At 38.5% G+C, this 24,993-nt stretch overlaps 3 protein-coding genes across 10 annotated transcripts in view; 1 reads left to right on the top strand and 2 right to left on the bottom strand.

The window, feature by feature from the left end:
- Positions 1 to 16,633, top strand: part of shank3 (SH3 and multiple ankyrin repeat domains 3) — a 153,172-nt gene extending 136,539 nt beyond the window's left edge. For 4 of the 7 annotated variants that reach the window (XM_023349089.1, XM_023349086.1, XM_023349083.1 and 1 more), the window contains 4 exons: positions 34 to 139; positions 953 to 1,479; positions 1,575 to 3,682; positions 10,960 to 16,633. In XM_023349089.1, coding sequence (XP_023204857.1) covers positions 34 to 139; positions 953 to 1,479; positions 1,575 to 3,682; positions 10,960 to 11,524 — 3,306 coding nt within the window. In that variant the 3' untranslated portion in view covers positions 11,525 to 16,633. Of the gene's footprint in view, positions 1 to 33; positions 140 to 952; positions 1,480 to 1,574; positions 3,683 to 5,516; positions 5,564 to 9,562; positions 9,598 to 10,959 lie in introns of all 7 variants that reach the window. The other 3 variants (XR_002754147.1, XM_023349094.1, XM_023349103.1) reach the window with 3 other exon arrangements.
- A 1,411-nt stretch (positions 16,634 to 18,044) lies between these two features.
- LOC102229334 (RAB, member of RAS oncogene family like 2B) lies at positions 18,045 to 21,747 on the bottom strand. The gene is made up of 8 exons (XM_014469867.2): positions 21,037 to 21,747; positions 20,928 to 20,957; positions 20,766 to 20,845; positions 20,595 to 20,674; positions 19,877 to 19,988; positions 19,614 to 19,711; positions 18,939 to 19,022; positions 18,045 to 18,768 (listed from the first exon to the last, which is right to left on the bottom strand). Exons 1-8 carry the CDS (start codon positions 21,141 to 21,143, stop codon positions 18,688 to 18,690), a joined length of 672 nt encoding a protein of 223 aa, XP_014325353.1. The 5' UTR covers positions 21,144 to 21,747; the 3' UTR covers positions 18,045 to 18,687.
- A 428-nt stretch (positions 21,748 to 22,175) lies between these two features.
- Positions 22,176 to 24,730, bottom strand: odf3b (outer dense fiber of sperm tails 3B). Of its 2 annotated transcripts, XM_023343036.1 has the most exons (7): positions 24,597 to 24,729; positions 23,551 to 23,675; positions 23,257 to 23,460; positions 22,889 to 22,990; positions 22,688 to 22,809; positions 22,441 to 22,587; positions 22,176 to 22,363 (listed from the first exon to the last, which is right to left on the bottom strand). In XM_023343036.1, exons 2-7 carry the CDS (start codon positions 23,660 to 23,662, stop codon positions 22,271 to 22,273), a joined length of 780 nt encoding a protein of 259 aa, XP_023198804.1. In that variant the 5' UTR covers positions 23,663 to 23,675; positions 24,597 to 24,729; the 3' UTR covers positions 22,176 to 22,270. The 2 variants fall into 2 exon arrangements, with proteins under 2 accessions (XP_023198804.1, XP_005802077.2); XM_005802020.3 differs by having other exon boundaries at positions 23,551 to 24,730.
- Positions 24,731 to 24,993: the final 263 nt, after the last annotated feature.

Genomic DNA, 24,993 nt, shown 5'->3' with positions numbered 1-24,993 from the left:
ATTACACATTAAGTTCTGAATTTTGTGCTGCAGTCACTGTTTGAGAGACAAGGGATGACGCTACATGGAGGTCTGCACCCAGGTATCGAGAGGGGTCACATACCATTCCCTAAAGGCATGTCCAGGACCAAGTCTTTTGGTAAAACATTCATTTATGGTTTACTTAATTAAATTAGAAAGACGTTTTATTTTGTTTGTATGTGTTTTATGAAAAATCACCATTTTAAATAAAGTAACATCAAACACGTTAAGGCTTCTGGTTTTGATAAGAAATTAAGAATATGGTAATACCATAAAAATTTAAGCTAATTTTGATTTCAAAACAGTATTTAGTCCAGAAGGGGCTGCAAGATGTCCAAGCAAGTGCAGTAAAAAATGTGAAAATTGAAAGCATGCTTTTACTCAACACAATATAATAATGAAAATTGTCAAAATTTCCCAGAACAAAGACCAGTAAATATTAATAAATGTAAAAATGTATAAATGTTGCCGTTTGTAAAGGAGATGTGAACAAATTCATATGAAACAGAGCCTAGTGCAAAAATCCTCACATTATCTAATATTGCTCACAATTTTTGGTGTGCTGGCTCTCATACATAGTTACCATCCAAATAGTAGGTGACTATAGAGCAGTTTTAGCACAGTGTTCTGTAGAAAATGAACAAGAGAAACCCCAGCAAATATAAGGTTTAGTATGTGCAGATGTTTTGGTTTTGTAATAAATACAGATGGAATTGTTGGCTCTCGAAACAACTTTAACAATATTTCATATTTTGTAGAAGATTTATCATAAGATGTTTTGTTAAGAAATCATAAATTGAGCTGGTTTCCAGTTGAAAGCTATTTTTTGTCATTAACTAAGTGTGAACCTGGTATATTTTAAATAAATGATTCTTTGATAGTAACCTGTGCCACATAATTAAATAACCTGTCCCTTTCCCTCCGTCAACAGGTGCCACCGAAGAGGATAGACTGTCTGCACTTGCAGGCGAGCACAGATTTCCACGTAGTTCTTCTATGACAGACAGCCTCCGAGACCACTCACAACCCCATCCTATCCCTCCACCTCCTCAGACGGCACCTCCTCCACCTCCTTACTACTTAGACACGGGTCCTCCTCCAGCTTTTTGCCCTCCTCCTCCCCCATCTCGGACCCAAAGCCAAGGCCATGAGCCTGGAGGCCGTTCCAGCTTCAAGCCATCCTCCTTGGACCTGCCTTACGAAGCCGCTCAGCGGCAAGCCACACACATCGAGAGACAGAAGAAAGCTCGCTCAATGATCATCCTACAGGACTCCTCCCACCTACCTGTAGAACCTACAGAAATTCCCCGTCCCTCTGCTGCTACTCCACCAGAGCGAATCAAAAGAAAGGGAAGGGTAATTGACAACCCTTACGCAAATGTGGGTCAGTTCAGCATTGGACTATTCACACCCACAAAGCCCCAAAGAAAGAAAAGTCCTTTGGTGAAACAGCTACAGGTAGGTTGTATCTTAATAACAATTTCAGATTTATTCTTAAAAAATGCCAAAGGATTTCTGAGATGAAATCTTCCTTTTCATTTTGCTAATGATAGGTAGAAGATGCACAAGAAAAGGCTAGCCTAGCCTTAGCTGCTGCCCACTCACGAGAGAGCTCACCCTCAGGACGACACCCACATGGGCACACGCACACCAGCCGTGTCGACTACTACCAGCAGCAGCTTATGGCTGAACGAGAGCGATTGCGAGCCCAAGGAGAGATGATGTTTCAGGGTAAAGGTCCATTTGCTGCTGCTATTGCTGGAGCAGTAAAAGATCGTGAACGTCGCCTTGAAGAGCGGAGGAAATCCACTGTCTTCCTTTCTGTTGGGACCATGGAAGGGTCACCTACAACAAGCCCTGACTCCCCCTCTTTGACTCAGTCTCACTCCATCGATGAACGGCTGTTAACTCGAGAGCTTGGACAGCTTCCCCCCCCTGCCTTGGCTCTGAGCCCCTCACCTAGTGGGACCACCTTTATCCATCCACTCACAGGAAAGCCTCTGGACCCAAATTCACCACTAGCTCTTGCGCTGGCCGCAAGGGAGAGAGCTCTGACCTCTCAGAGTCAGTCCCCAACTGGCAGCCCAGAGCCTCGGACTAAACAAGAGCGAGTAGGCCAGGTTGTAATGTTCTCTGACACTCAGACCAAAGAGTCTCCACACGGGGATGGAGTAACTGCATCTCCTCCTTTTTCACCTAAAAGCGCCAAGGCAGCAGGGTATGGTACATCATCCTCCCCAGCTAATATTTTGGCTCCTCAAGCCATCAAACCACAGTGGACTACATCATCATCCCCTATTTCATTCCGTCAAGAGATGGAAGCTAGAATTGAGGAGAGAAAGGAGGAAAAGAGACTAGAGGATAAAAAAAGCATGTTGATCAGCATTATGGATACATCACAGCAGAAGACAGCTGGGCTGATCATGGTTCACGCGACCAGCAATGGTCAGGCTGCTGGGATGGGGTCAGGGATTGAACAGAAACCTGTGCCTGCAACCATAGAGCCCAGCAAATCACAGAGTCCACGGGCTAAATCCCCCATTCCCACAGCTCTCCAGCCCCAAACTCAACTCCAGGTTCAGCCTCAAACTCAGCGTCCTGCCAGTCCTGCCCAAGAGAAGACCCTGGCTCAGGGAAGCTCAGAAGAGGATGCGGATGCCTACACGGTCACCTTACCACCGGCTATGTTATCTTCCAGCGATGAGGAAACAAGAGAGGAGCTACGTAAGATTGGGGTGGTTCCTCCACCAGATGAGTTTGCAAATGGGTTGCTGGCCCAGGCACAGGGGATACCAGTGTCATCTGCTAAAGCTGCTCTTTCTCCTGCTACACCAGCCACACCAACACCCCAAACTCCCTTAACCCCAACAACTCCAACTGTGACAACCACCCAGCCTCAGCCTCCTCAGCCCCCACAACCACCCAGTACAGCAGCTGTCTCAGGGAAAACTTCTGACCCTCTGGAGCCCCCACCAGTGGGCGAGGCTGGTTCTGCAGCTGACTCAGGTGTGGAGGAGGCTGACACGCGCAGCTCCAGTGACAGAGAGAGAGACCACCATCTTGAGACCACCAGCACCGTCTCTACAGTTTCCAGCATGTCTACATTGTCCTCAGAAAGTGGCGAGCCTGCTGACACGCACACCACGCACACCTCCTATGCTGACGGGCAGACTTTTGTTCTTGACAAGCCGCCAGTGCCTCCGAAGCCTCGACTCAAATCCCAGATAGGAGGCAGTAAAGGCCCCGTCACCTTCAGGGACCCTTTGCTGAAGCAGAGCTCTGATAGTGAGCTGCTGTCCCAGCAACAGGCTGCTGCACTGGCTGCTGCAGCAGCTGGTGGAGCTGGGCTTCCTGCAGGTGGTTCCGCCTCAGTTACTGGTCTAGCTCCAACCAAGCCACGCTATCTCTTCCAACGGAGGTCCAAGTTGTGGGGGGATCTGGTAGAACCTCGAGGACCAGGGGTAGGGCTAGGGATTGGGAGTTTGGGTAATCTTGGTGGGCTAGGACTCGGGCTAGGTGCAGATGAGAGCGCAAAACCATCAGTTATGGGAGAGCTCAGTTCACGTCTACAGCAGTTAAGTAAAGACACTAGGTCACTGGGTGAGGAGCCGCTGGGAGCCTCTCTTGACCCTGGGAGAAAGTCACCTGTGGCAGGTGCAAGGTAAGAGAATATCAAGAATGTCTTTAGCACTGAGTGACTAAAGACATTAGAGAATTGCAGCAAAATGATACTGTTAAAGTTTATTCATGTTGTACTTATCAGTGCAGAGTGCCTAGTTCCAACAGGAAAAAATGCATATCAAAGGAGATTGATAGCATTTAACCACCATTATATAAGTGTTTAATCATTTGTCAGCACTTTTGTTACTCCTTTAATACATGACTTTCTAGCGTCAATTTCTGCTGTATGTTTGGGCTTGCTGCACTCACCTCATGTAAATCTATTAGCAGTCTATTGTTGATGGTTATAAAGATTAGATGTCTCATTCATTGTTGTGAAAATTAGTGGTATGTAGAGATCTTGTGTTAAAAATTTAATGGAGAATTTACAACCTCCAGTTTTGTGAAGCTTTGACCTCCTGATACATTTTTAGCAGATTTTTGTTTCTCTGTAAGAACTGAAACTTAGAGGATAAAAGAACCACATTCAAAATATTTTCCTAGCCTTTTTTGTGTAAGCAGCCAATCATTTTTTATACTGGGAGCAGATACAAGTTTATTATAAGGATGAGAGAACAGTCATTGTGGAATTGTTTATTTATTTTACAACAAAAAATATTGTTGACCTGTTTCTATTGCACCTTATTTGAATAATTATCATGGTTAGCATCCAAGCTACTGCCACTGAGCATTACATCACCAAGTTCAATTAGAAAGCATTGGATCAGGACTTGATGTGTCAAATGCAAAGTTTGGTGCAGAGGAAAATATGGTGTGGGAGTATATTTTTAGAGGTTAATCTCTACCATTTAGTTAAAGAGAAATTAGCTATTAATAATTAAGTATATCAAAGCATTGTGTGACAGTTTCATGCTCCTAATACTATGGGAACATTTTTGAGATGGTCCCTTCCTATTCCAACATCACTGTGCACTAGTATTCAAAGCATGGTTCATAAAGTGGCTGGCAAATTTGGGTAAAATATTTCACTGGCTATGCACTCTTGACTTCTATCCCATAGAAAACCTTTGGGATGAACAAGAAGTGACGCTACATCTTGGCCAACGTCAATGTTTTACCTCACAAGTGCACTTCTGGTAGAATTGTCAAAAATTGTCTTAAATACAACTTAATCTTGTAAAAACCTTTTCTAGAGAATTAGGAGTGACATTTCATTCATGAACTTGAGTTTTTGCAGGCAGATGACTGAATACTTTGAGCAATATAGACTTAGACTTAGACTGACTTTATTGTCATTTTGCATGCACAGGGTATATACAGAATGAAATTTCGTTGCATACGGCTCAGGACAGTGTTTTGAGGTTCCAGTGTTGTGAGGTTACTCCAGAATAAAATAAAATACAGTATAAAATATGAATATAAATATGAATATAAATATAGTCTAAAGTCTTACTATATATCTCACTGATAGATACCAACCAATACTCAATAATAGCGTCTAAACCAAAAAGTAATGTTGTCAGTGCAACACAGTAGTTCTTAGTGTGGCTCTTTCACTAATAGAAAATAGATTTGATTTTAGATTTTGTATAGACCAGTTAATGTTCAAAGCCAATCGAGCTGAAAACCGTATAACTTTGGTCATCAACGGATTTCTCTGTGCATTTCTAGATTAGAAGTCTCAAGCAAATTCCTGTCTTTATGCCATATAGTTGGTTTTAGCTTCATACAGTGGCACAGAACATAAGTTTCACAAAGCTGCTAGAAGGTTATCTGTGACATCTGAGACACAGTGATGGTTTAGTTTGTTTTCTGTGGGTGTTTTTTCTACTACATACCTAAAAGTGCAATGTAAATCCTCTATATTTCTGCAGATGTGGGGACACCGAGGAAACTAGACCTTAAAGTTATAGACTCTAGGGTAAACCAAATTTTTTTTTAATATACCTTACACAATTACCCTATAAACTAAGCACAATAACATCTAGAAAACCTTTTAGCAACTTTCTTTATCTGTTTCCCTTAAAACATTGTTACCTTGTTTGCATAAAAGTTTTACAACACAGGTGTTATGATTGTTATGAATTTTTTGTTTTAGAAATAAGTAGTTTAAAAGCAGTAATTTGTCAAATGCTGTAGTTGTCACAGTTATAATCTTTGACCTTTTTATAAAATTTTGTAGTAGTCAATAAGCTAGTGTCGTAAAAATTTTCTGTGGGTATAGATTACTCACATACGAATGTGTATGTAAAGTAAAATAACTACTAGTGCAAACAATGTAACATGATTCAAGGCATGTTCTTACTTACACACTGCTATGTTTTATTTCTAACCTATGACCCGCTAGTATCTACCCTTCCTGCTTTTACCTAAGTCTTTGTTCAAATGTTACACAATACATCCCTCTATCCACTGCCCTTTGCAGACATCACAATACAAAACTTGACAAAAACTGAAAATACAGTTTTTCCCCTTATCATTACCACCTTCATGATACGTAAAGTGATGACTTCAAAGATTTGGGGATGCATTTTTAAGAAGTATTTGAACAGGACTTAAATATAATGGTGTGTTAGTTATGTTCTTTTCTTATCTATGGAGTTACCTACCCCTGTTACTCACCCAAGCAAAAGGCAAAATCCTAACATTGCCAAAGGTCATTTTACATAACTGTCAAATAAATGGTGGGATATCTATTTTTCCTCTATGAGAGGTTTGCTTTTGCTGGAAAAAATTGCATTATGTGAATATATATATTTTTTCCCCATCTTGTTGAAAACTCAGATTGTTTCAAGGAACAATTTAAAAATGTCACAAGAAATTTTAATGTTCACATTAGTAGCAAATACAAACTAAGTTCATAATCAAGAATATACCTTTCACTTTGGGGTACGTTTTTAAAAATTTATATAGCTAAAACTGTATAATTAGTGTGGCTCTTTCACACTGATTATACAGTTTAGTGTTGATGTCATACTTAAATTTCTATGTAATGTTGTGCATGTGGAAATATATATTTTTAGCTTGTTTCTTAGAGTTTTAGTTACGTGTCTACAGAAATAGTTTGGTTTCAGAGTTATCCCACCTCTTGTCCTGAAAGGTGCTATATAAATAAAGCTATATAAATAAAGTTGTCTTGCCTTGTCCAATGACCACTGTAGATAGACAACCCTCCACATGCCTGCACGGTTAAGCGAGTAGGATGGATGGATGGATCCCTACTGTACACTGATTAATCATAACCTAAAAATCCACTGCTTCGTAATGTACTGTGCTATCAAAGTACATTTCCATTTCAATGAAGTAGAATGTCATAAAAAAAGTTAATTTCAGTAATTCAATTAAAAAAATTAAACTCATATATTATTCAGATTCATTATATTGTATACTTGTTCAATTTATTTTTATAATTTTTAAGTTACACCAAGTGAAACAACTATTTTACATTTACCTACTTTTATTTTATCCAGCAAAATTCTTGGTAGGACTGCTGACTTGACCATTGTTCAATTGTCGTTGATACCCTCCACAAAGAGTGTAGACCATAAAAGGATTGTTATTCAAGACCTTAACTCTCAAGCTTAATAATGTAAAGTTATGTTATGTGGAAGGAATGCATGTTTTAGAAAATGTGCACTAACAATAGGGATAGTTGCAGCCTTGAGAAGACTGTAAAGCAAACCCATTAAAAAATTGGCATGGACTGTTACTGGTGATTTAAATGCCACCACATAAAGAAGTCCTCAAGACATGGACTGCAGCTGTGATACATGCAGAAGTGTCTTTAACATGAAACAGAACTTGACTGTTGCTAGACTGTCATCGAAGGTCTTCTTTTCCAATTAAGGCAAAGTTTGCATTTTATTTGGAAATCCAGGTCCTAAAGTCTGGAGGCAAAGAAGAATGGAGAAATGCATCATCAACTCAATTCCTTGAGCTCTTGTATAAACATTCTGCAGTCTGTTGAGCTATGTCATCTATTGGTGTTGACCTATTGTGTTTTACCAAGTGCTTTACTAATAATATTAGGTTATCTTCTGACAAGTTTTATAGAGATGATAAAGTTGGCTAATTGGCTAATACCTTCTTCAGTGACTGTGGCATCACTGAGCTTGATTAACCAGCAGACTTACCTGACCTAAACCACATGGTGAATCTATCAAGGATTGTTGAGAGAAAGATGAGAGACACTAGATGCAACAATGTTCAACACAACACACAACTTGGGACTTCCTAACGCCTCAGCAGTACCACAAGTTATTTGCCTCCATGGTACATTGCATAGATGCAGTATTCAGGTCTGGCCAAGCACTAAATGCATACACTGTAGAGTACACAGAAATACTACTCAGTATTTTAGTACATTTCTGTACTAAAATCCTTATTATTGGTTTAATGCGATATTCAAATTTTCTGAGGAACTGAACTTGAGTTCATTAGCTGTAAGCCATTGCCATCAAAATAAAAAGACATAAGTATTTGAAATATATCACGGTGGGTAGTAAATCGATATAACGGAGGCATTTCACTTTCCAATGTGGATTACTGAACAGAATTAACTTTTTGATGATATTCTAACTAATTGAGAGGCACCGGTAGCTGTTATTGGAAGGGATATTGACACCTGTGGTTATGGTGATGTCAGCCATTGCACTGGTATCACGGCACTGTTTTTTTTTTGCATCCTTTAGGCTTTGAGATGGGGGTCCTTAGAACTGGGTTCATTTTGTCAGTCTACTTAGATACTCTGGATGTTATGTTTTGTTTTTTTAAGGGGTCAGAATTTTGTTATTGTTGTTAACCAAGGTTCCTAACTAGCAGATTGTATTGATGGTCAAAGTGACTTGCATAATGTTCTGGCTAGTAAAAATATTGAGTAGGGAATAGTTTAAAAGTATAAAAATGAGTTCTTGAATTTTGTGGATTGTGAAAAAGGCCACGACTTCAAACACAGCACTTCATGCAACATCCAGTTCAGATTCCTCTCACCCTCCCACCATTTCCATTCTGACAGTTAATTGCCTTTGGCTGTGATAAAAAATGATCATACACACCATTATCCCTCTTTCTCTGTCACTCTGCATTTACATTTAATCCTTTTCACCTGCTAGAGGACTTCTCATGTATCATTGGCCTCCCAGCACTTCTAATTGTAATGCTACTCCATCTCACACCCTCCACACACCACAATGCTCCATTCTGTCTTTACTGTTTCCCAAACCCTGTATATGATAGAAATTTGTTCTAATTTTGTTTCATTTGTGGTGTTTGGTTTTCTTTTTTGAGCTGTTTGTGTATACTACATAGCTTTGTTTTGTTTTTCAGTGTTTGTGTTGAGAATAGCCATGGTCCCTGACTGTCTTACTGGTTCACCTTGTAGGTTTCACATAATCATGTTTAAGCTGAAAATAATTTTATTTCTTCAACATAACATAATAATGAGCACACATCCCCACAGAGCACCATATACAAATGTTGAATTTTAGTTTCCATTTTATGTGGAAACAGTCACAAAGTCCGTGACTGTTTCCAGTCCACATGTGCCTTCAGTTTATTTATTCATTTGTGTTTGTTTTTTAGTTTGTTTGCCTGTTTCGTTTTTTGTTTTTTTGTACAGTGTTTTACATGTGAACAGTGTGCTCATTTCTCTCTCATATGGCCCACTGGTCAGACTTTGTTGTGCTGAAACTTACTCTGCTGCTGTAATCAAGCACACTCACATTTGCAAATCCATCTAAATCCAAAATCAGAACATACCCACACACACACAGGACCTTGAAGGCAGCAGAGTTGGCTAAAGCATATATTGGGTCTGGTTAGCAGGCTGCGTCTCATGGAGTGATGCTAACATTCTCTCCCATTGCTCTCTCTCTGCTCACCTTGCATGCCCCGCCCTGCTGCTCTGATCTGATTGGTCTAGAACTGACTGTGCGCCCAGGAGGGCAGGACAACTGTGTAAGTGCGCATGAAGCTCATCCCAGCCCGTTGGCTCCCTGTAATCTGATCATTTTTTTTCCAGCCTGAGCATCCTTTGCTCCATTACATTTTTGTCGTTCGAAAGTCACTCATAGTAAAGCTCCAAACAAATAGAGTAGAGGGATAAAGTCTGGATAAAATGCATGAATGATATTTAGATATATCCTTCTTGCTTCTGCCTGCTTCCACCAAGACAATCTTTCTTAGTTTTAGCTTTGCACTCTTTTCCATCCCTCTTTCTAATCATCTTTCCCTCCATTAGACTAGTCGTAGATAAATCTCAGTCTTTGGTTTTATTGTTCTTTAAACAGTGTTGAGGTATCTTTGTTGAGTACTTCTTGTTGGGCTCCAGATAATGTGTCTGCTGAAGAAGCATAAGATGTTTTTTTAAACTCCTTCGAAAGGCTCCACATGGTAAGACTGGGTTGGATGGTCATCTTATCAGGTCTGAGCTTCAGGTTCAGCATAAATAAGCCTTATCTTTTAATAAAATGAGAAGACAGGTTTGAACATTTTAAATACATAGAAGTCTTTACACATTATAATTTGTTGTTTAACAACAATGCAAACATTGTTGTTAAACAATGTTAGGTTAGTGCTTTTCAGATTTTTCTTGTAAACCTGCCTGCATTTGTTTGATATTATAGCTCTCAGTCGGCATTCACGGAACAGCTTTGTTTATGCTAAAATTAATAACCTATAGCCAAACTTTGCTAATTAGGCAACTTCTGAGAGCATTGATTGCACCACAGTTTCGTAGGGGTACTAGATTAAAGAGGACCCAATATAGATGCATACCACACTTCACATTTTTATTTGTTAAAAAATAAAATTATGTTTTCTTTTTCCCTACACTTCTTACATATGTGTTACTTTGTGTTAGCCTGTCATAGACTTGCACAATATTACAAAAAAAACAAAAAAACATATGACATGCATTAATAATGGTGAATGTTGTGAATGAATAAAATGGCTAGCAAAAAAGAAAACTAAATAAAAAGTGTTAATGTCTTTGTGCTTTGGGTTCATAGCAGATCTGGACCCCAGAGTGCCTGAATACATGGTACCCTTATTGTGGTCCAGGCAGTTCTCCATTATATGCAAACTGTGTACAGTGATATTTCAATAAAATAAGTTTGTGATATATTGTGCAGCACAACTCTGTGACATAAAATTCCAATGAAATATGCTGAACTTTGTAGTTATTAATGTAACAAATATGTAAAAGTGGGGAATGAATACTTTTGACAGGCACTGTAAACCAAAAACCTTGGTCTCTTTCTTCAATGTTATCTTTTACTGTTTGTTATTGACGATTTTAAAACTCTGTGTCTCCACCAGACTTTTTAGCAGCCTAGGCGAGCTCCACACCCTTTCCCAGAGAAGCTATGGAACCACATACACCATCCGCCCCGGCAGCCGCTACCCCGTCACCAGACGCGCGCCCAGCCCCGGCTCAGGCTCACCTGATCGGGGTGACCCCCTTGGACGATTCTCAGGCTTCGGCCTGCCAACCTCACCAACTACACCGCCGCAAACCATCCTCAAGTCCTCTAGCCTCAGCTTACCCCAGGAGCCTAAAGAGGTGCGCTTTGTGATGAGGAGCTCCAGCGCACGTTCTCGCTCTCGCTCTCCATCACCTTCCCATTCCCCTGGATTAGGCTCACCACTTTTAGCCCTTCGACCCTTTCACCAAAAACCCCTCCACCTGTGGAACAAGTACGATGTTGGAGACTGGCTTGAGAGCATCAACTTGGGAGAGCACAGAGCAGGGTTTCAGGAACACGAGATCGAAGGCTCTCACCTCCCGGCTCTAACCAAGGATGACTTTGCAGAGCTGGGAGTGACACGGGTCGGACACCGTATGAACATTGAGCGAGCACTGAAACTGCTGCTGGAGAGCTGACCCTTGCCCTGAAAAAGAGCAACAGGAAAGAAAGACACAGAGTCTGAATTAGATGAAAATAAGGGATCCACTGAACACGCTCCTCTTTTACTCCAGCTGCTTTTATGTTCAGTATTAAAATGTTCACCTGTGGTTCCTAGTGACACTTTCTGTTCTGCATTAATACCCCACACCTGGCAATGCACTAAAGAGGCAGAGGCAATACTCATACAATGTACATTCATCCATTTTTTTTTCTTACCCCCTACTCACTTTATGGCTCCACCTTCTTGCCTAGAGCTAATCAGACTAGACATCCCAAAAAGGATATCTGATCTTTTTTTTTTTGTTTTGTTTTGTTTGCTAAGAAGAATCACAGGAGCTCCAATTAGATCATTTGGTTTCTGAAAAGTTACGTTGTTTCCTTAATGACACCCACACTTTCTCACTGCACCCTCTCTACCTCTCTCCCCTCTCGTATTAGGCCTCTGAAGGCCTTCGGCAGTTTGAGTAAGAGAGGAGGAGGAAGGATTCTCGTTCCAAACAGAAAACTCAGTTGCCTTTCAAAAATATTTCTACTGAAATCAACTCTGACGAACACAGTGCTATGGAAATAGCAGCTCTGAAAAGGTGTGTCTTCTGAGTACCTGCTATCGTTTTTAAACTGAAGACTTTTAAGCCCAGAGGTGGAGCTCCGCAGGAGGAAAACCCCCCTCTGCCTTGGTACCAAGACTGTGCAATCTATAATATTTGGAGAATGTTTAACCAACACTCGTGGCTTTTTTCATAATTAATTTTCTGATTTTCCAAAGGGAATATTATATATATTACTATTATATGGCATAATATAATATATATGTATCTAAGTATAGCTTTCAGATGAAAAGACAATATTGCAAAGAAAAGATGTATTAAATGAATTCGCAGCTGTTTTTGGTTTTAGTATAGAAGACAGAAAGAGGTCTTTAAATCTAATCCACCAATAGTTTACTCATTTCTACCAGTTATATATATACATATAAATATATATATATTTGAAAGAAAACAAGATATAAATACAGAAAAATTAATTTTTTTATCATACATACAGAAATTTCTGTGTGATCACCTTTGTTGAGGCATAGCATGACGAGTTGCATTATGTTGTTGTACGTTTTTATTTTGTTTATGGTCTTCCGTCACTCTAAAGGGCATCCCGTAATGTGAGGCTAAGACCCCAGCTGAAACCCATCCCCACTGCTTCAGTCTCAGATTTTTGTCAGAGGGGACTAATGAGCCAAATAAAAGGAAAAAAAAACTCAACTTCAAACTAATTTTCTCCAATTGAAATAATTGATTTACAAAGCAAAACACAATATTCAACAAAGGCATGGGCTAGAATAAAATTCTATTGGTAAGATAACCATACAAAAAATTGATTCAGTTTGATTCTCAGAAGTTGAAATCTCCAAGTTTTAACTTTGAAAAGTTAACAGAAAAGTCCCTTGCAGGTGGAAAAGTCAGAGGTTTTTCAGTCCTCAAAACCCAACACAGCTGCCACAGTTCTTTTAAGATTATGAAGATTTATATCCAGTGAAATCTTTTCACACACACACGACCTCCTAACAACATAAATCTTTATCAAACAGGTGTATAGTTTCTTCAGCAGTGGGGATGGGAAAGACAGTAAAAGGTCTTAAAAGAAAATTCAGTATTTGACAACCTGAATGTGCAGCTGCTTTCTTTTTAGGTATACCACTCTTACCGAGTGAAATATTATCAGCCAGAACTATTAAAAATAAACCCAGGTTGTAAAACAGAGAGAAAAAAAGCTGAATTTTCTTTTAACAATACAAATCTGCAATTGTACTCATGAGCAGCTTCAGCTGGCAGTGAAAACCAGTGAGTTTTATTCATGCTACAAAGGGAAAAAAAATCAAGCATTTTGGCATTCTAACTGTCTTCTTTTCTGACAGAATGCCAGGAAATGTCTGTTACCACTAAAAACCTCTGCTCATCAGAAGCATTCATTCAGCCAAGGCACTTTCCCTTGGCAAAAACGTGTGTGCATCTTTCTTCCCCCCACCCTCCTGTCCTTTCTGAAAAGCAGGCGGTGAACAAAATCATTATATAGGAGCTGTAGGAATAGCACTCACTGCCTCACTGTGACCTCACTCTTTATTTTCCTTTTATCTGCAGTGTTAAGTTCTCCTTTCTTTCTTCTTCTGTTGCTGATTTGTTACCTTCGGCCACTGTGGGTAGATTTTGTAGCGTGTGGAACATCATATTTTACTCATTTGAATTTTAGAGTGGTGGGGAAGAAAAACTAAATCTCCTGCCCGTTCTGAACATACTTACACTTGTAAAAAAAAAAAAAAAAGAACAAACTACAAATATTTGCTTTTTTAAAATCACAAGCAATGTATATATAATAGATTTCCTATAAATTTTTTGAAAAGTATATAGATCTATATATGAATGTTTGGCATATATGCATAGTTAACCACCTGTGGAAAGGGTGAGCAGATTTTATTCTTTCTATGAACTCTTGAACTTTTGAACTCTGAACTATGAACTAGGGGATGATTTGCACAAAACAAGGTGACAAGGTGCTAACATAAAAGCCACCCATCGTCCAAGCGCATGAGTGCATCTGGATTCCCTGAATCTCTCTGTGTGCTTGTTCCTCTTCACCGTGCGCGTGTGAATGAGTGCGCATGTGTGCAAATGCTTGTTTTTTGTTTTTTTCACGTCTGTGTAATTTGTTTGGGAGTGAGATGCAGAGAATGCATGCGACCGTGAGAGTGCGGTTAATTGTTGGGGTTTACATCTTTGGCGTTAGTCCACTATAGCCTTACTGTACCATCAGAGATTGCCGGCTGTGGCTGTGCTACATAACAACACAGACACAAACACACCCCTACACACCCACACACACACAGAAAAATGCACATGCATTCATCTTCAACACTGAAGCTCATCGTTGTGTATTGTGTTTTTGTTCAGAGTTATGTCTTCAAAAAGTGGACTGTTCTGCCCAAGAGGGAGAGACAGACAGACAGAGAGAGAGAGAGATAAGCAAAACACTGTCAAATTTTCTACTCCTGAGTCAAGACTAGAAGATCTCACCTTGGAACTGCGTAGGTGCTTCTTATGCAGTGTCACTAATTCTGTACAGCCTTTCCCAAATGGCATTTCCACTCCGCTGCACTCTGTCTGGCAGCTCTCCTTTTTCCTTTTTCAGACTTTCAGATTCTGAGTTTTGAATATGCTATATGCGATGAACCAGTGAGGAACAAACAACACAAAAAAAAATGTGCCAAAAAGTAACTTAACTGTATATTTGTCTTTTGCTTTAGGACTATTTTAGTTACAGCACTCTTAAGCTGTTATGTATTATGACAATATGGTGCCATCTCCTGGTAATCTTGAGAACTGACATTTTTTTTGATCCTTTGGTATTTTCCTGCAGGTGGAAGTACATGTGCATCTCAAATAAGATCATTGAAAGGTTTATTCATTTCTGTTATTCCTTTGAAAAAGTGATACTCGTGTTCTATTTAGCCTTATTACACACAAGTTGACATAATTCAAATGTTTAGTTCGGTTACATTTTACGATTGCGGCTCATAGATAAAAGAAAATTCCCAATTTAGTTTTTTTGAAAGTAAAGATGTTATATAAAATCAAAACAAGGAAGGTATTTTTAGGCAGAAATGTCAGATTGGTGCACAAAATATGCATTCAAAATCTGGTTGGGGCTTACTTTGGATTTTGCATGAAGCACTGCATCAGTGCTGTGTGGCATGGAGGTAATCCGACTGTAGTTTGTGTTAATAGAGGGCTTCAGCCTGTTGTTGGATCTCATCTTCCTCATGATGAAACTTCATAGATCATGTTATTTAGGTCGAGTACAGTGATATCATGGTCATTAAACCAAGTGCTGGTACTTATGGATTAGGATTTGGATAGAAGCCATGTCCTGTTGGAGAATTAAATCAACATCTCCATAAAGCTTGTCAGCAGACAGAAGTATGTAATGTTACTAATATCATGGTAGAAGGATGCGCTAGCGTCAGACTTGATAAAACCTTAACAATCAACATCTATATTACATGTGTCTCTAAATCAGCCTTCACCTCAAGCTGTTGCATCTATTTTAATAGCTCTCAAGTGACATTTTGTTTATTAGGTGTAAGGAATTATCAGCAAAATTGCAAGAGACAAAAACTTGAATTATGTCCCTCTGTGTGTAATGAATCGACATAAATGGGTTTTAGTTTTTCATCTAACTTTTTAAAACAAACTTTTCAATAAAATAATTTACTGAGATGCACTTTTATTTCTTACTTCATAAAGACACAGGCTATAAAGATGTCTCCATATAGATTTACGTATGTATAAACATATATACAGCCTGTGTATTTCTACTTGCTTTGACATTTGTCTTTAAATTATGCGACATAGCAACACAGTTACATGATTGGAATGACAACAGTTATTGTTCCCAGAAAATAGTCTGATCTCAGACACAGGCTGGCTTGATTAGAGCAATGGTTGAGTTGGGTTGTCGTGGAAGTTTACTACAAATAAAGAGATTTAGATAAGCAGCAAGTAACAGACTGACACATCACTAGGTCAAATAAGTTCTGCTAACAGAGGTAGGCTCTATATTTCCTAATCAACAAAGCACAATCTACACAGTTGAGGAGAAGCAATGTGTCTTTTCTTTAAAAAAAAACAAAAAAAAAACTCCCTGGTACCCGTCGACACACTGGAACCAGTGATCTTATCATCAGAGGTTTTATTTCTTTCATTGTTGGTTTTCTCCTTGTTTGCACTGTGAAGTTTAGAACGGTGGATGTATCACTGCAACGCCTCAGCCTTGTCTCACTTGAGAACATCCCCTTCTCGGCTTCTAATCACCAGGCAACTCATCTACAACTTCTCTTCCTCTGGACATGACTATCTGATACATAAGAGCCTATGCTAACAGCCCAAGCTAACCAGAGGCTACCAAGTCTTCTCCATGTGAAAAAATCAAGGGCGATGGTAAAGACTGAGGCAAGATCTGAGACGTTGCCCTGGATATCTCCACCTCAGAGATATATGTTTGTTATATTATGTAATAAATTTATAATTAAAACATGAGGTGGCATATTTTTGTTCCTGCTTTAGTGTCTCATTAGTGGAAATGAGTCAGTGATGTCTTTGGCTCACAAAACACTTAAATATGCTGTTTTATCTTCAACATTATCACCATTTTAGAAATGGCCAGACAATGTTAATGAAGCTGACAGGAAACGGCCAAACGGATAACAGATAAATGGCATTCAAAGACCTGAAGATCTATGAACAAAATTTTATTAATGTAAATAATTTAGTGATATTGACTCAGTTGCAGATATGTACATGTTCATATCAATGAGTATATTAATATCTGGGCTTTAAAGATGTTTGAAATATATATTTTTTTGTTTTGTTTTTACATAAAATCATACAATAAATATTTTTTTCCCCAGTACTAACATTAGATGGATAAGTCTATATTGTGTTTTTTTGTTTTTTTAAATCCAAGTCAAATGCATACTTACACACTGACTAACATTTAGACAGAGGTCATAGTTGCAAGTAAAGTCAACATTAAGTTTTTCTAATGCTGTGAAGTCAGGAAAGTTGAACATTTCTAAACCTTAAAAAATGGTTATAATAGGAAACCAACCAATTAAATGAACTTCATCGGTTCTGCCAAAAGCAATGGCTAAAGTTTGAACCAAAATTATGCCAGCAGCTTCTTGAAGTAAAGTAGTAAAAGCTTAGATTAGAAACCTTTAATCTATGCTTTGTTAAAAAGTATTTCCCCAGTGGAGATTTGTTCCCTTTTTTTGTCATACTTCAGCATTTCATATCATCACACAAGATAAGCAGAGAAAATACTAATCAAATTATGATTGAATTTAAGGTAAAATAAAAACTTTCCAAAGCAAACTAGTGCATGTTAAAAATCCATTACTCTCTTTGTAAATTACAAAATAATCAGATTTTCTGGAAAATAGAGACGACTGCACAGTATTGGACCTTTCCAGGATTTGCCAATTTAGCTAAATTACTCACTGGAGATGAAATAAATCATAACATTTGCATCAATGTAGACCTCATTGTAATCATTAAAGCTAATGCTCATGATGCAACATTAAAGGAGCAGGCAAAAATGTCTCCAAAACCTCTGGTTAGCTTAAATAATGCAAAAAGTCCATCTCACAGTTGTCAAGATTTTACTTTAAAATGTCAAATGAAAGTTTGAAAACATTTATGTTTTCTGAGGTTACCTTTATCTGGCACTAAAATCTGTTTGATCTGAAACTGTAAAAATACCAAGAAACTGAAGAAATCTGAAACCTGTGAGGGACCAAACACCTTTTTCACTGAACTACATACATTCAGCCACCTGTATGCATGTCGCTTTTCTATAATTTTGCTTCTGTTCCAATTACAAATAAAAAGTTTGAAAAAGTCAGAGAATTTGGACAAATGCAAAACAAAACTTGACAAAAGGCAAAAGTTGTATCTCAAAACTTTATACCTATTAAAGTTGCTTATCTTCACAGTAACAGACTCGGGTATGAGTAGCAGCTGTTTCTTATAAAACGCTGATGTTCAGTTGATTACGCGGCGTCACAGCAAGATGCAAAGGGTCATGATCACAGTTGGTTATAGGGTACATTAGGCTTTCATTTACAAGGCGCTAGAAAAAAAAAATTACATCATAAAATTAATGCAAGTAAAGCAGCCAACAGATGCGGCAGCCTGCTGGCGCTCCACACAACACTACACACAAACACTGAGAACAGCAGGAAATACACTTTATAATTGCACATTATCTTTGCTGTGTCAGTTTTTCATGCTTCACATTGTTATTACACAGAGTACAGTTTTCGTCACACTCCAGAAAACATTCTATTAAAGTAACTATCCCTATAAGAGTTTCAAATTGTGAGCATAGGAGCTAAAACACAGAAGCTGAAAAGCTAGAGAGAACCAAATTATTACTTTGGGTTCATTTCCTGGTTCCTCGCACTGGACAGATGGACAACAGTGATTGAAATTGATCACATGCCAGTTTCCAGCAGGAGACTTTCAATCCAGTAAGTTAAATGTTCAAAACTTAGACAAGAATAAATAATGTGCCAGTTGATTCAGACCCTTCATGCCAACTCTGGAGACTCTGCTTTCAGCTCGTCCTCCTCGGCCTCAGAGTTCTCCTCTTTCTTTTCCAGGTCAAAGTTCTGTGAAGGAAGTGTGACAGAAAAATTTAATCTGATTTTTTTTGCACTCTTAATTCCTACAACTAGATTAGCAAATGTCTTCATGTAAAATACATTTAAAAAGGATATTGATGGAAATTTCCAGGTCTTTATTAGGAATCTGAAAAAGTATCTGAGTAGGACAGCCACACCTCTAATTCTTCCAACACTTCATCCATGAAGTCACTGGGGTTTTGTTTGTAGTCCACTGCTCTGTTGATCATCTCTCTGAACATCTGATGGGACAGTGAACGACGGGAGAGTCATTGAGAAGTTCAAATTTAGACCCAAGTTAAATTTAAGACCTTTGTTAAACAAATGTAGGACTTAAATGTAAGACCTAAATGAATTGGGCAAAATAACTAACTTCTTTGCTTTATATTTAACTGTCTTTATATCTCAAGCAAGTTAAATATAACTTTGTAAACTTGAATTGCTTAAATTTAGGTCTGGTTTGTTGGATTTTACACCTAGCCTACTAAACATCAGCCCCTAACGCCACACAGTAAGGTTCAAAACTGAAATAAAAACAAGTTTACGCCAAGATTATGTCTTGTGTAATGAAGACAATAAAGAGTAGATATTGATATGTCAACATTTCTTTCTGGTTTAATTTAAGACATATTAGAGCCTACAATTAGATTTACTGAATTAGTTTAAAGACCATCCACAAACCATGAAGTAACGCGGAAAGCTTATGAAATGATTGGTAACAGTTTTACTTATTTGTACTATTATTATAGACTAAATGGAATATTGTTATTCTGTCCATTAATGTAAAACTGCTACAAAATGAAGAAGAGCAAAAGAAAACAACAAAGCCAAACCTTTACTACATTGGTTCCATCCGCTGCTGAGACAAAGTAAAATGGAAGCCCTTGTTTCTTCGCAAAGCTAAAACTTCTCTGTGTGACCTTTAAGTCGGCTGCAGATGGAAGAAAGAAACGTCACTTTAATCTAATAATCCTTTTCCTAATCAAGAAGGAAAACCTATTTTACAATTAAGAAAAAGCAATACCACATATTCTACTTTAATGTATTGTAGCAGCTGAATAATAATTGTAAGCTTTAATGCCACAACCAGACTTACCATCGATTTTGTTAGCTACCACACAACAGGGAATCTCAGGTCTGTACTCTCTTAGCTCTTTATACCAGTTGGCTAAGTTTTTGTATGTGATCTTCCTTTGAACATCAAAAACCTGAGAGGAAGAACAATGAAACAACTTTCAGTTAAACAAGTGAAAACGTGTATCCAGACAGTGTGAACCATCCAGTGGAAGTAACGATCCTGCAGTTTCACAAGAAACATTGCTGGAAATGAAAAAAATATATATCTTAATGAAAAGTATTCACCTAACAATGTGTTTTTTTACACTCATCTGGAAATGTTCCCTGAAGATCTCTGATTATAAATCTGACCATTTCAGTCTTCCTTGATTATTTCTTACAACCCCTTCTGTCTGTATTATGTTTAAGAAAATGTTCTTAGAATCTATGCAGTGTTCTCACACTTATCTCAGACATTTTGCTGCAGTCGTACAGAATGAATTTGAAGGAGGAATATGATTACAATCAAATGAGGACAAAACAAGAAAAGTCGAAATGGACAAATTCAAAGTAACTTTGACCAGTTGGCTGATGTTAACAGAGCTCTGTGCACATGCAAATCTCTTGAATTCATATTAAATTACGACTTAAAAACAAAACAGCAAATATTATGAGGTTTAATAGGAGACCAACCTAATAAAAATGTCTTTACTGATTGATTTTGTTTTTATGGTCTTAAAAAAGCAACTGTGTCTTACCATGATACATGCATGAGCTTTGTGATAGTATGAAGGATGCATGCTCTGAAATCGCTCTTGACCAGCTGTGTCCCAGAAATCTGTGGATCACAATCAGCAACCACTCTTAAATGCAGCGTGTGATGATTTTCATCTGGGTAAAACTAATGTTACAAGAGCAAAAACACTCACCGACTGCAACAGTCTTGTTTCCTACGTTCGCTGTGTGTTTGTACAAAGTCAACGCATATGTGGACAGCTGCTGTGGACGACTGCGCGAAGAGTGTTAAAGATCCAAAGTAATCTCGACCATAAACATTTACATGTAAAACACACAAAGCAACTTAAGGATACAACTCGTCCATAAGAAACCGCTCCATCAGCCTGCGAGGAAAGGACAGAATCGATGTTCAGACAGCCAGGCGGAAAAAAAGGTTATTGTGTTATTCCAGCTGAGACTCACTTTGATTTACCCACAGCGCTGTCTCCCAGGCAAATGATCTTCACTTGTTCGCGTGCATCGTATTTCTTTTGGTCTAGTTCAGGGATGCAGCCAATGTGATCAGCCATTTCCGCCCTGGTTCCTCAGTAATGTGTCGTGTTAAAGAGGACTTGAGAACCGCCAGGTGAATCTCCTCGGTCAGAGTTAATATAGAACCGCTAGCCTCCCATCAGCAGCCAGCTAGCTTCTTTAGCCGATTACTCAACTGCTTCAACAGTGTTTATTTTTGCCATATTAGAACACCTAAACTGACGAGGGCACGGTTACCGTTACTGGCTTCATGGTGAGGCTTGTAATGAGTTTTCAGACCCTACGTTTCATTGTTCATCCCAGCTAAAGATGTAACAACTCCGCTAATTACAATCTAGAGAATAAACAATGACTGAGCTTATTAAAACGGGTGTTGTTTACCGCAGAATAGGTTCTGGTCCAATTTCTGAGGGGAAACTGTTTGGTGAACGCACGACGTCCCAGACTATTTTCGTTTCTATGCAACAGGGACGCACACAGGACCACTGATCTCTGTTAAGCTGTCCTTACAAATGCCTGACTGAAAATCCAAACGCACTAAATTCATTCATTCATTCATTCATATACTTTTAGACAGAGCCCAGTGTTTTTTAGGGCCTTAAGCACAGTTTTATTTGGGAATAAAATAATCAACAGAACAACAAAAAAGGAAGAAAAAAATTTGTGTTAATTTAATTAAAATTCCTAAAGACTTTTAATTCAATTTAGAAGTAAGCTTATAGTAACAAACCTGACAAAGTGAGATATATAAGCAGTATTAGATTACTGCTTTTGAAGTGCCCATGCATTCCAAAATCTATGCTTAGTATAGACTTCTTGTACTTTTTTCTGGCAAGATTGTAAAAAAAACATCCAGTAGAGTTTTTGGAACAAAACAAGAACCAAAAAAGAAGGATTCAAAGACAATCACAAAGCATTATTTACTGATTTCCTTTTGTTTATTACATATCTTTAAAACTAAAATTTAAAATCCATCCAAAATAAATGTAATTTGTTAGTATTTTGAAGAAAAAATCCTTCTGATAATTTAATATAAAAGCTAGAAATTAAAGATGACCCAATTTTTGACATTTGTATGAACAGCATGACAGGACAAATATGATCAAACATGATCTCAATAATTGTGATTTTTTTTTTTGTTTTGTCTAAAGCCAACTTTCTTCCTTCATTCATCTACGTTTATAATGAGGGGCGCAATGTATTGTGAATGGCGGAGTCCAAAGGTGAAACTGGGGGCTTTTGCTCTTGTAAAGGTGACCTAGAATGAAAAAGATAAATATTTTTAACAAATATAACACCTGGAGCCTGTTCTTATAAAAATAGGATGTTTCTTACATGCTCAGGATAGTGTGCTCCTGGACCTGGTTTACTTGTGTTTTCCTCAGGAGCAAAGTTGCGTCCCTTTATACTGTACTGTGGAGGTTTCTGCCTATATATAGAGGGGTCCACAACTTTATAGGCAGCAGGGCCCGGAGACGGAGTCTGGAGGAAAATTCACATGACAGAAAAATCAGTATTTCAAGGTTTTTTGGGGGGGGGGGGTTGTTAGGTCTTCTTTAGGGACCATGTAGTCTTTGTAAACCTTGTTAGAGTCTTCGTGGAAACTTCCAGTTTTACTGCGGCCTTGAAGTGTATAGTTGGGTGCTGAAGGTGCAACTGCAGTTTTACAGCCCAGCATGGGGGGCAGAGTGTAGGTGGCTGGACCTGCAGTATTAGTAAGAGATATTTTTTTATCTGCCTTCTGAGGTGAAACTACTTCTATACACCATAACATAAATACTACCTGGCGATAGGGTGTTAATGCGATCTCTTCTCCTCCCATACAGGGAATAAGCAGGAGCTGAACGGATGGTCATCTTTCCAGAACGTTCTGGGGAATATTGGCCTATAAGACGCCAAGGAAAATGAGAAAAAGACCCATTTTTTTCTCATGGGTCTTTTTCCCATGAGAGAAAGACCCATGAGACAAAGACCCATGGTAAGTATCAATATTGATAGCAACCAATATTCCTATAAATATTGGTTGTATATTGATAGCAATATACAACCAACTTACCTACAATATGTACTGAAAGGTAAGTTGGTTATGTATTGCTATCATCAGTACATGTGTGCATTTCCAAAATCCATTTCTAAAACTGCTCCACTGACCTGGTCCGGGCACATGGGACATTTGAAGCTGCTTCGGTCGGCCGAGAAGAGAAAATGCAGGCATTTTACTTCTGCCCTTCATGGTCATGTTGGAGGGGATCAGATATCTTGGACCAGGAGAGCAGTTTGTATTCGCTTCCTCATGACGAGCACCAAAGGAGAACATTGGCGCCTTACATTTGGTAGGATCATGCTGAGAAGCACCTTTTCAGACCAGAGGCAGTCATGTTACCTTCAAATGTATCAATAATATATGTACTGATAGAATATTAGAATATTCAATTTTGCCCCCACCTATAAGCCCAGGAAGGGAATATTTGGGCCCCGGGCTCCCATAGAGAGCAGCTATAGGCCCCCTTGGTCTGTGAGGCTTCCAAGGTCCAACCCAAAGCTCATCACTTGGCATTGCTTTGAGAAAACTTATTAGCATTTGAGTTATAAAAAAGACATTCAAACAGTCAGAAATTTGCTTTATTTTCTCTCAAAGTATTTGCCACTCTATAATTTTCTCCTGTTTTTAATATTAACCACATACATATTCAGTTAACACAAAGTTCAGTTTTCAAATTACATCACAAGTCAAGATTATTGAAGTCTAGACTTTGACTAAACCCTTATAGAAAGCTGAAAAAGCACAACAGCACTAGACCATCAGACTGCCCTGTAATGTTTGGCTGTTGGTATGACGTTCTTTTTCTGAAATGTGTTAGTTTTACAACAGATGTAACAACATGCACACCATCCATAAAGTTATCTGCATAGCTTCCTGGCCATGTGGCCTGGCAGAGATTTAAACAGGAGCTTCAAAAGCACATGAGGAGGATTAACAGCAATGCACCAGCAATGGATGGCACCATTGCAGTTTATATTTCGTGTAAACTGTGAAATATCGTCTCTGCTGCCAGGATATTCAGCTGTTAGCATGTCATAACAGTCATAACACTGTCATATAGCAACAGTCTTCAGTCAGAGTCTTCTTCAAATTCATTGCAAGACTGATTGCTCCTGGAAATCCTTTCTGCCCACAAAGACTCTTTAATTATATTTGGATGATATGAGTAGAACATTTACTTCCCCCTCTGGAATAAACAGTGTAATTGAATTACATAAATGTACAGTGAATTTTGCTACAGATTAACATAAGTCTCTTATTCCCCATTTTCAACATAATGAGGTTCAAATGCGGGAATTCTGAAAATTCGCTAATGAAATGACTAGAAAAAAAAAACTGTGAACAGCTTCCATAAAAAGAAAATCAAACACCACAGCAACATTGCACAAATTGAATACAACCTTTTATTGCCAGGTACTAAATTTAATAAACATATGGATTACTTTACCTGATAAATTTCCCTGTCCAGTGGCGAGTGTGTGTTTCATACTTTATCCTCAACCTCAACAGGTCCAGTGAACCCAAACACAGATTGTGTATTGCTCGGCATTGCTGCTATGGCAACATTGTCATGGAAAGGACTCTTGCAGTCGCACTCAATATGCGTTTAGAGTTTTTTTTTCTTTTTTCTAGAAGTGCAAAGGAACTCAGGGATGTGAAAAGAAAAACATTCAAAATGCAGATTCTGTAAATGATTTATTAGTTATGAAAGGCTGGAACCAAGGCATGAGCCGCCTCCGTGAATGCACTGTTTGGATTTGGCATTGACTTAGGTTTACCATTTAAAGAAAATATTAACTGACTTGACTTTCACAGCCAGAAATGTTTTGTTGTTTAATGCAAGA

This window comes from Xiphophorus maculatus, chromosome 2, assembly GCF_002775205.1.
Source record: "Xiphophorus maculatus strain JP 163 A chromosome 2, X_maculatus-5.0-male, whole genome shotgun sequence".
NCBI classification, from domain to species: domain Eukaryota; kingdom Metazoa; phylum Chordata; class Actinopteri; order Cyprinodontiformes; family Poeciliidae; genus Xiphophorus; species Xiphophorus maculatus.
This window is presented reverse-complemented; position numbering and strand designations above follow the sequence as displayed.